The 10930-nt window shown below is 56.0% G+C and overlaps 1 protein-coding gene across 1 annotated transcript in view; it reads left to right on the top strand.

Moving 5' to 3' along the window:
- Nucleotides 1-10438, top strand: part of PNKD (paroxysmal nonkinesigenic dyskinesia) — a 21742-nt gene extending 11304 nt beyond the window's left edge. Inside the window, exons 2-9 of the mRNA XM_004674298.2 lie at nt 3462-3577; nt 3705-3817; nt 4392-4450; nt 5057-5149; nt 5520-5683; nt 6225-6311; nt 8213-8328; nt 8556-10438. Of these exons, the coding sequence (XP_004674355.1) occupies nt 3462-3577; nt 3705-3817; nt 4392-4450; nt 5057-5149; nt 5520-5683; nt 6225-6311; nt 8213-8328; nt 8556-8729 (922 nt within the window). The 3' untranslated portion in view covers nt 8730-10438. The remainder of the gene's footprint in view (nt 1-3461; nt 3578-3704; nt 3818-4391; nt 4451-5056; nt 5150-5519; nt 5684-6224; nt 6312-8212; nt 8329-8555) is intronic.
- The last annotated feature ends 492 nt before the right edge of the window (nt 10439-10930 follow it).

The following is a 10930-nucleotide window of genomic DNA, read 5'->3' as shown; positions in this document are numbered from 1 at the left end:
AACTCATGCGGAAGTGGCTTCAGCTTCTCAGTGCTGTGCTTTAACCCGCTGCGCCACCAGGGAGGGCCAACACTTGTGTTTTTAATAATAGTCCTTCTCACAGGTGTGAGGTGATAGCTCTTTGTGGCTTTGATTTGCATTTCCCTGATGATAAGAGATGATAAACATCTTTTTCTGTGCCGTGGGCCATCCGCAGGTCTTCTCTTGTGAAATGTCTGTTCAGATCCTCCGCCCATTTTTCCTTTAGCTTGTTTGTTTTGTTGCTGAGGCGTGTAAGTTTCTTAATATTTTGGGTATTAACCTCTTATGAGATGTATGATTTACAAACATCTTGTCCCATTCAGTAGTTTTTGTTTCAGTGATGGTTTCTCTTGCTGTGCAGAAGCTCAGTGTCATCTCATTTATTTCTGCTTCTGTTACTCTTGCTGTTTGAGTCGAATCAACACACACATCACTCGGGCGTGTCAAGGATTTTACTGTGGTTTTTTTCTATGTGTTTTATGATTTGGGTTCTAACACTCAAGTCTTTATTTTGAATTCATCTTTGTATATGATTTTAAGAGTGGTCTAGTTTCATTCTTTTGCAGCTGCCCAGTTTTTCCAGCACTATTTATTGAGAGATTTTTCCTTTCCCTGTTGCATGTTCTTTGCTAACCTTCTGTTTTGAAATAATTTCAGATTTGAAAAATCTGAATCCCCTTATTAGCTCGACCAGATCCCGCCAAATATTAGCATCTTTTTACAACTACAGCATTGTTATCAAAACCAAGAAATTAGCATCAACCACATACTACCCTGTAGACCGGATTCACATGTCACCAGCTGTCACCCCAAGGGGCCTCCCCTGGTGTGGAGGCCGTGTAGGGTGTTTAGATTGCCCTACCCAGGTCCCTCTGGCTGGGCGCCTGTGACGGCTCCTTGTTATCACAGCAGTGGAGCAGGGGATCAGCTGCTGCTCCCCTCTCCTCCCCACCCCCCATCTTCTGGCTTTCGCACTTTGGTCTATTCTTGGTGAGCATTCCCAGATTCTCACATGACCTGCTCTCTTCAGAATGTAAGCCGCAGGAGGGCTGTGATTCTGCCTTGCTGCCTTTGCTGTCAGAGCCGGCAGGTCGCAAAGCCTCACTAAATATTGTCAAATGATGACAGTCTGAAGGGACTGAAACTGATTTAAAATTAAAAGAGAAAGCGGGCCTGTGGAAAGTGGGCACAGACACCTGAGGGGCAGCATGACACCTCCCTGGTGTGTCCAAATCCCCGGGGGTTGCAGGTGAAGCTGCCAGAGAGCAGGGATTGCCAAGATGAAACCTTAACTCAGTCATTGGTTATTTCTGCCAACTGTGACGGAAATATGCTTGGTTTTGATCAAATTGTTTGCAAAAAGTGTCCTGAAGAACTGTCAGCCATGTATAACCCACCCCCTGCAGCTGCACACAGCTGAAATGAACCATTTTAAGGTTCATCACCTGCCACGTCCCTACGCCCACCAACATGTCAAGAAAAGTCTGACCTAGCCATCCAGAATCCCTCTGATTCCCACGCTGAATTGCTGTTTGGCCGTAAGCCCTGACTGCTGTCACTCCCACCCCAGTCTCAGGTCTCCTTTGAGCCACAGCCCCTTCCCGGATGCAGGGGGCTGCACAGTTTATAGGGCCGGGAGTAACTTAAACCTGGACCCTCTAGTTCAAAAAGCATGCATGAAGTTACCCTTAGAGATAGGAAAATACAAAATTTTCTTTCCACCCTTTTTCTTCTTACTCTTCCTGATGTTTTTAGTTTGCTATTTCATGCCTGGGGTGTAGGCCAGAAGTGCAGGGTGGAGGCCGTGTGAGGATTCACAAGAGCAGAACAGGTGGACCTACTGCAATACACCGCTGAGGGGAGCAGTGGGCAAGACAGGAGAGGTCTGTTGTGCCATGGGGGTCACCTTCCTGGCCAGGGATCAAAATCACACTGCAGTGTCTGGTGATAGGTTGATAGTCTGAGACTTTAACCTCTGCACCACTAGGGGTTCTATGTAAAAAAGAAAAAAAAAAACTTTAAATGATTAGCATGAAGTTTGCCACTCATTTTTATACGTGCAATGCCAGTTTTAAATGTCAATATTAGAACATTGCACTTAAATGAAGAATCACTGAAACCTTCATATTCCTTGGCTTGTACGTGGACATTTATTTTGTTCTTACCAGAACAGCGGCAAAATGCATGAAGCTGACTCACCCTTTCTGTTGGCTATCCACTTCTCAGTTCACGCACGTTCTGGCCACCTCAGCTCCCTGATGAGTAAGGAAGGGAGGGAAACCAGGTCCTTTTGTCTTCTTTAGCAACACTTGCAGCATAAATGACTGGACCAAGGGGAAGGCAGGTGAGTTAGAAAGATCCCGGTAGCTTTTCTCGGTCAGTTGTGTTTCTTAGAACACCATGGCTTTCCTGTGCTTAGAACAAATTCTGGCTTAAACTCAAAAGGTCACCTCTCAGCCCATCAGTGCCCCTTTCTTAGTGGGGGGGTGCACCCTCACTTTGAGCTACCTTGAATCTTGTTAAATTCCCATGCACAGTGGGTCAGCCAAACTTTTGTGCTCACAGGTATTGCACACACGGTATGTGGGAGGCATTTGCGTGTGGTGTGTCCCTTCTGCTCATCCATATGGTCCATTCTCCCATCACACTTTGTTTCTAGGACACAAGTTCAAAGGCGAAACTGAAAAAATTCAAGATGGCAACCGCAGAGCACTAAACTCAGCGTGGGGCCCTCGTCACCTAGTCACCACAGGTGCCACACCTGTGACGCTGGTCTGCAGGCTGGTATTTGGCAGTCTCTGCCACGCAAAAACCCCTTCAGTCTCCGTTGTAGCCTGGCATGGCCCAGAATGGTGGCAGGCAGAGAGGGGAGTGTGCGGTCATTCGCCTCTCCCTGCTTCCTCCAGTTAATAGCCGAACAGAACTTTCTAGTTGCCCAAGCAAGCTCAGCTGTCTGTTCACTCCAGACCTTTGCTGTCACTTCCTCTGCCCCAGTGGTTCTCAAAGCTATGGTCTCTGGGCCAGTAGTATCTGCACCACCTGGAGTTTGTTACAAATGCCAATTCCCCGAGCCCAGCCGAGACCTGAGGCTGGGCCGGGCCCGAGGAATCCTGTCTCTGGCAAGTCCCTGGCAAGCAGGGATACCTGCTCTTCCTGGAATGTTCTTTCTACCTCGTGTCTGCTTCCTACCTCCAGCAGGCCCTTCACTGGTCAGGGAGGCTGGAGTCACCCTCCGATTGAACGCCTCAATTCACGTCTCCCTGACGGGCTGTGAGCTTGGGAGTGTCTGTGCCGTCCCTGCCTTGTCCCGAGTCCTGAGCGGGACAAGCAGTGGGCACTCAGAAAGTGATAGTGGAGTGGCCACGCGGGGATGTAAGGCCTGGGCATCACAGAGGGTCTTGGGCCCCAGGGGCGGGGCTGAGCACGGACTCCCCCCACAGGTACAGCCTGTACACCCGCACCTGGCTCGGGTACCTCTTCTACCGCCAGCAGCTACGCAGGGCTCGGAATCGCTACCCCAAAGGCCATTCCAGAACCCAGCCCCGCCTCTTCAACGGTGAGCTCCCGCTGTCCCTGGTGAGGCACTACCCCTGGGCCTACGCCCCTCCCCGCCTCTCCCCGTCACATCCCCCTAGCCGAGCCGGGACTCCCTGCCTTCCCCCTCAGCCTGTCTCTGTCCCCAGGGGTGAAGGTGCTTCCCATCCCGGTCCTGTCAGACAACTACAGCTACCTCATCATCGACACCCAGGCCCGGCTGGCTGTGGCAGTGGACCCTTCAGACCCCCAGGCCGTGCAGGTGAGGGCAGGCCGGGGGACAGAGGACTGGGGTCATCTTGGGGGCGGGCAACTTCCCCTTGCTAGAGAGCCCCAACCTTGGTCCCTCTCCCGCGGGGTGCCCCCCTCCAAGTGCACTGACACGCAGACGCCATCCCCACAGACACTGCATGGGGAGGGTCAGCCGCCAGCATGTGGGGATCGCACAGTGGAAGTGAGGGGGAGCAGAGCCGGGCTGAGGTGCAGGGGCGCAGTTACCAGGACGGTGGTTGTGTGAGTTTCCTGTCTTGTTCTCGCCTCTTCTTTTCTCAGCCTCTTCTCGCCTCCCCTGTCTGTCAGATCTGTTCTCTCCATCTTCCTTTCCATTTCTTATTTCTCTCTGTATCTGTCTGTCTGCCCCCTCCAGGCGTCTCCCTCTCCCCTCCCCACCCTCCTAGACCTGTCCCATGGCTTGTCTCCTCTCCCCTGTCACCCCTTCTCACTCTCTCCCTGCCTCTCCCTGCTCTCCTCTCCTCTGGGTCCAGCCCTGTTCCTCTCTGCTTCCTGCTCCTCGGTCTCCCCACTTCCTCTGTCTCACCACCTCCTTTCTCCCCCAGGCTTCCATTGAAAAGGAAGGCGTTAACTTGGTTGCCATTCTCTGCACCCACAAGCACTGGTAAGAGGGTGGGGAGAGGTCTGGGTCCAGGCGGCCTTCCCCGGCCAGCGCTTGCCCTGGCTGGACTTGTCGGGGTCTGGTTCCATAAGGACAGGTGGGCTGGGATCAGGAAGTCAGGACGGGCAGGCTCGTGCCTTCCTCATCAATCCTCAGGGTGCTAAATTAGGAAGAGTGGGCTCTCCCGCCCTCTGCTGTGCTCCAGAAGCCCCAGAGGACAGGACAGGCCTTCATCCCACAGGCATGTGCTCACTGCCCAGCCTTGCAAGTTCCTTCCCGAGGAGCTGACGTCCAGCAAGGCGGCAGCCCTGATTGGGGCGTAGAAGGGCCACGTGATCTCAGTGATGGTTGGCTTAGGGCACAGGAGTACGGGCCGCGGTCAGTGTGATCTGACCCATTCAAGAAGTTCGAGGCTGGGATCCTGGAGCTGAGAGTCCAGAAAGACCAGTGGGCGAGGGCCAGGTGATGGGGGAGCAGGAATGGCACCCGGGGAGGGGGCAACGTGAACAGCAACCAGGGGCCCCGGGGCCAGAGACCTGCAGTGCTAGGGCGGAGAGCGAGGTGAGGAGCCCGGGGTCCCTCAAAGCACCCCGCTCTGCTATCCTCCAGGGACCACAGTGGAGGGAACCGTGACCTCAGCCGGCGGCACCAGGACTGCCGGGTGTATGGGAGCCCTCAGGATGGCATCCCCCACCTCACCCAGTGAGTCCCTGACCGGAGGGTGGGATGGCATCCAGGGGGCCCCTTCCTCTCTCACCCTTCAGGTGAGCATTTCAGGGGCATCAGCAGTTAGACCTTTGCTGATGCCCTGCCTAGCTCCTAGATCACAATCCACCTAAAGGCTGCTCACCCCTCAACTGATCCAGCAGTGGTCCCCAAAACAGGAAGAGGGAGGTTTGGATCTGACGCCCCGGACACTGGGGGTGTCTTCTCTCTCTGGTGACTGGGGGTGCCTTCTCTTGCTGGTGGAAGCCTGGCCTCCTTGAATCGCCCTGCCCCTGGGGCTTCGGTGGGGCGAGAGTCAGCAGGACGTCAGCTAGCACCTTCTCTCCCCTCTTGCCTTGCTCCTCAGTCCCCTGTGTCATCAAGATGTGGTCAGTGTGGGGCGGCTGCAGATCCGGGCCCTGGCCACCCCTGGCCACACGCAAGGCCATCTGGTCTACCTACTGGATGGGGAGCCCTACAAGGGCCCTTCCTGCCTCTTCTCAGGGGACCTGCTCTTCCTCTCTGGCTGTGGTGAGTTTTCTCTAAAGGGGAGGAGGGACCTGGGAGGCAGGGAGGCCAAGGACATCTGTAACCCCCAGGCACGGTGCCGAGAAATCGGGTACAGTACAGCTGATACCTTAGCAGTTACTCCCTCCTCTGGAACCCCCAAGTTTTTATACTCTCGTGCTTCCCACCCAGAGGGCCAGAATGAGAGGCTACTATGACTGAGTGCAGACCTGGTGGGGGGCTTGTTTCCGTGGGGTGAAGCCTCAGCCCCTGACACAAGAGGAGACCTCCTGAGCGAGAAGACAGCACAGGCCACGGAAGAAGTGCTGGCTGTAAAGAGCAGCCCTACGTAGCCCCCCATGTGTGGGGCCATGAGAGCACGGCCTGAAGGCTTGGCACCCTCCCCATTCACCTGTCAAAGTGTGCAGTGAAGCCCTCACAGGCTTGATGGGGCTGAATAACTGGGCCCAGGTCCCAGTGGGAAGCCAGGGGGTTCACGGTCCCGGCCCTTCCGTTTTGCTGTGTTAGCCTTGTACCTTATAGCTTGCCCCCTGATTGCCACCAGGACGGACCTTTGAAGGCACCGCAGAGACCATGCTGAGCTCGCTGGACACCGTGCTGGGGCTGGGTGATGACACTCTGCTGTGGCCTGGTGAGTGCCCCTCCCTCTCCGCCCGCCACCCCTCCCTCCCCCAGAGAGCCCCAAACTGGTCGCTCTCCCAGAGGTGACATCGCCACCTCTGGTGGCTGTTGGGCGCCAACTCCAGCCCCGGGCAGAGCTCCCTCTTGGGAGCACAGTAAGCCTACACGGATAGCAGCTTCACAGGTCCTTGGACACTGGGGTTTCAGGCAAAATGACAGAGTGGCACCACCCAGACCACAGGCTAATTGCGATCAACAAGAGTGAAGCTCCAACAGCATATTTCTGGCCACAAAACCCAAAACCAATTCTAGTAATAAATAATCGTTGGTGTTCATTCATTCATTCATGCACTTTCCAATCCACTTATTCCAGTTCAGAATAGCAGGGGGCTGGAGTCTCCCCCAGCAGCGGCCAGCCCTTCTGTCACACACACACACACACACACACACACACACACACACACACCGCAGGCTGGGACAACTCAGACGCCAGGTCCCCTAACGCACACACCTTTGGGATGCAGGGGAAATGCACGCAGCCATGGGAGAAGCCACCAACTGCAATGGGAATGACCCCAGCGGACAGCAATTTTTTTTCATCAACTATAATAAAATACATTGACCGGAGGGACATTATTTGAGGACCTGCTGTCCTGGCTCCGTGACACCTCAGCTTCTCACGCCAACTCCCCCGCCAGCCAGCCCCCAGCCCTGCATCCCAGAGCCACGGCTGGTTCTTCATATCCTGAGCCCAGAACAGTAGGGAGTCAGCAGAGCCCCTCTGCGCTGTCCAGTGTGGGCTGCGCGTCCTCCCCCCATGGGGACGGACATCACGCGTCTGTTCACGCATTTGGACTGTGTACGTCCGTGTTTCCAGAACATTCATTGACGTCTCAGTTAATCGTCAGAACAGATTTCCACCTGCTCATTCATGAGGATGGATGACCGGAGGAACAAACTGAGGTCAACAAATGTTTTGTTGAGCGCCCAGGTCAGCCGGCTCAGTTCAAGGCGCTGGGCACACAGCTGTATTACTGTTTTATCCACACACACATAAGGAAGTGGGAGCTCAGAGAGGTGCCATGACTTGAGTTGCCGGGCTGAGCAGAGTTGCGGGGCTACAGGACAGGTCTCCTGGCTCCAGGCTGGTGCTTTCCCCTGCACTGCTGCAGCGTCTTCCTTCAGGGCTGGCTATCTACTTTTTTTCCCTAAGATTTATTTATTTATTCATACAAGAACTAGGGTATAGGCCAGAGGTGCGGGGGGAAGAGGGAGAGGATTTACCAGAGACAAGAGTGGGGAGCAGAACAGGCAGATAAACTGAAGTACACTGCTGAGGACAGCAGCAGGTGAGACAGGAGAGGTCTGCTGGGCCGTGTGGGTCAGCTCCCTGGCCGGGGATCGAACTCGTACTGCAGAGGCTGCACAGAGCTCCACAGTGCCGCACTTTAACCTGTTGTGACATGAGGGAGGCCCTGCCTATATACTTTTTTTTTTTTTTTTAAGATTGATTTATTTATTCATACAGAACTGGGGTACAAGTCAGAGTTACAGGGGCGGTGAGAGGCTTCACCAGAGACAGAGCGGGGAGCAGAACAGGCCAACCAACGAAGCACACTGCTGAGGGGAGCAGCGGGTGGGTCAGGAGAGGTCTGCCGGGCCATCAGGTCACCTCCAGGGCAGGGATCGAACTCACGCTGAAGTGGCTTTTAGCTTCTCCGTGCTGCGCTTTAACCTGTTGCGCCACCAGGGAGGCCCTGCCCATATACTTTTGCAGAACGTGTGCTCCGTGTGCTTGGACCCTCCTTTCCTGTCCTGCCTCTGCTGCAACGCGGGGGTTAGAGAGGACTTTCCGACCACATCACCACTCTGCCTTGCATTTCCTGCATGTCTGCCGCACGCTGTCCTTAGGTCACGAATACGCGGAGGAGAACCTGGGCTTCGCGGGGGTGGTGGAGCCGGAGAACCTGGCCCGGGAGCGGAAGATGCAGTGGGTGCAGAGGCAGCGAATGGAGCGCAGGAGCACGGTGAGCCTTGGGGACCCGGAGGGGCTGCCGGCGTGTCCCGTGAGGACCCATGTCTGCTGAGCTGGGACTGCAGCCCCTCCCCAGCCCTGGCATCTTTGGGACCTGGGCCTTCAGTGACAACTTCTGGGCCCTGGCGCCAGCGCCGCGGATGCTGGGCATAGGAAGGCTTTCTTTGCCAAGCCCAATTTCTAGATTGTCCACCAAGCCTGGGTGTCTCCTTGCCCTAGTGCCCATCCACCCTGGGAGAGGAGCGGTCCTACAACCCGTTCCTGAGGACCCACTGCCTGGTGCTGCAGGAGGCCCTGGGGCCAGGCCCAGGTCCCACGGGGGACGACGACTACTCCAGGGCCCAGCTCCTGGAGAAGCTTCGCCGTCTGAAGGATCTGCACAAGAGCAAGTGACCCCCCCACCCTACCCCGGCCCACCTCCACGGTGGGGAGGCTGCCGTCACCCTCATCACCCCATCCTTCTCACTGCTGCCACCCCCACTTCCATCAGCGCCCATGGTGGGCTTTAGTCCCCCATGCTGGTGGGGGACAGAGGGAGGACACCGAGAGACCGAGAGGAAGGGAGCTGGAGGAAGGCGCGGAGACGCCGGGAGCGAGACTGAGTTACCAAGGGCGAGAGGAGAGGAGGGACCGTGCCCGCTCCAGATGCAGCTGGCAGAGACTCCTCTGCCAGGGCACAGAGGACATGGAGCCGCTGGCTGGGAGGTTCCTGCTGCCACTGCAGCCCCGTCATCCAGGGTGGCAGGAGCCGTGAAGAAGTTTGAGTCCATCTTCCCCCTCCTCCCATCAGAGTTGGGAAAGAAGCTCAGTCCCTGAAAGTGGCCTGCGGCGTGGCCCCATGGAAGAGTGACCAGTCTGAGGGGCGACAGGGATGCTGCCCCTCCTCCCAAGCCTCCCTGCCCTGCCCCCACGAAGGCACTTTTCCTCTAGCGCCATTTCTAAGAAGGGTGACAGGGCTGCTTGTCTGGCTGTCAGATGTCTCTGCTGAATGGCTCCCCTGCAGCCTGGGGGAGGCGGGGCCCTGGTTGCCAAGGAAAGCCAGACCCCGGGCTGAGGAGACACCAGAGAGGGACTGTGACAGCCATGTAGGTCCCACTGCTCCCTGCACAGCTGGCCTGGGCTTGCTGGCTGGCCTCTGCCCCTGCCCTGGGCCTAAAGGGCCCCTTCTTCCCAGAGGAGAGAGTGCCACCGCCGGTCATGGCCACTGCGGGTGTCCTCATCTGGTCCTTGTTCTTAGGAACCTCTGCCTTCCTCCAGCTCCTCTTTTTCCTCACCCCTTCCCTCTTTTAATCAATAGACCTTCAACTAGCCCTTCGCAGTTTGCCAAGAACACCCCCGTGCCATTTCTCATGTGCTCCCTGGCTCCATCCCACCTGGGGTACGGGGTCCTCGAAGCTGAGCACAGAACTCAGAAGTCCAAAAGCAAAGAGAGCCGAGTGAGCCGGAGCTCCCAGGACCCCGCCGGCCCTTCCCCTCTGCGCAGACCCTCAGCTCAGTTTCTCCCCGGACCGCCGGTCCAGGTCCCTCTAGAGCCTCCACGAGCAGCAGAACTGGGCCCAGCCCAGAACTTTCTCTCTGCGTCCAGGCCCTTCCTCAGGCTCTGCTCACTCTGGTGAGCCTCTGAGATGCCCTGCCCTCAGTCTCCCCTCATCGGCCTCTGCCCCTCTCTCCAGCCATAGCCTCTGGTACCAACTCTAGCAATACGGCCAGAATAGTTAGTCCCCACCCGCGAGACATGCAGTTCCCTGCCTCTGTGCCTTCGCTCACGCTGTCTCTTCAGACTGGAATGCCTTTCCCCCGCTCCTCCTGCCTTGTTTGCCTGGCAAACACCTTTTCATCTCTCTCCATCTCCCTCATAGGTCCCCCCTCCTCCAGGAAGACCACCCCCATGCCCCACCCCTTCCAGGCTACCTCTGCTCTTTGTAAATGCTTCTCCCATGGCACTTACACACCCACAATGTATTTTACTTGTTTACATGTTTGTCTCCCCTTCTAGACTGTGAACCTTTCAGGGCATGGACTGTATCTTATGCATCTATGTATTTCTGTGCCTAGCACGGTGCCTGGCACACAATAGGCGCTTAATAAATGTTGAATGAATGAATGAATGATTTAACCAAGTCTCGCTCACTCAGTGTGGCTTCTTTATTGCCGAGTCCCTTTTCCTGTCTGGGTGACAGGCCTGCTCAGGCGTGACTGCCTTCAAGCTGTGGCCACAAACAGTGCTCGCCACAGATCCCACCACGGCTGCCTGCACACACACGTTCCAGGCTTACATCAGTCTGCCTCTGAAGCTTGAGACTGCATTTGTGCTGTCGGCCAGAGGGGACCTGCTTCTACGTGGTCACAGCAAGCAGCGGCTAGCACGTCAAGGGCAGGTGGTGGCACGGGCCTCTCTGAGCCTCTGGAACTGACAAAGAACCAAGCTCCACTGTTTCTGTTTTTGTATTTTAAAGATTTTGTTTATTATGCATACAAGAACTAGGGCACAGACCAGAGGTGCCCGGATAGGAGGTGAGACACACTGCTGAGGGGCGCAGTGAGCAAGACAGGAGAGGTCTGCTGTGCCATGTGGGTCACCTCCCTGGCCAGGG

The sequence above is a fragment of the Condylura cristata genome, unplaced genomic scaffold (genome assembly GCF_000260355.1).
Source record: "Condylura cristata isolate star-nosed mole 26May11 unplaced genomic scaffold, ConCri1.0 scaffold00002, whole genome shotgun sequence".
Lineage (NCBI taxonomy): Eukaryota > Metazoa > Chordata > Mammalia > Eulipotyphla > Talpidae > Condylura > Condylura cristata.
This window is presented reverse-complemented; position numbering and strand designations above follow the sequence as displayed.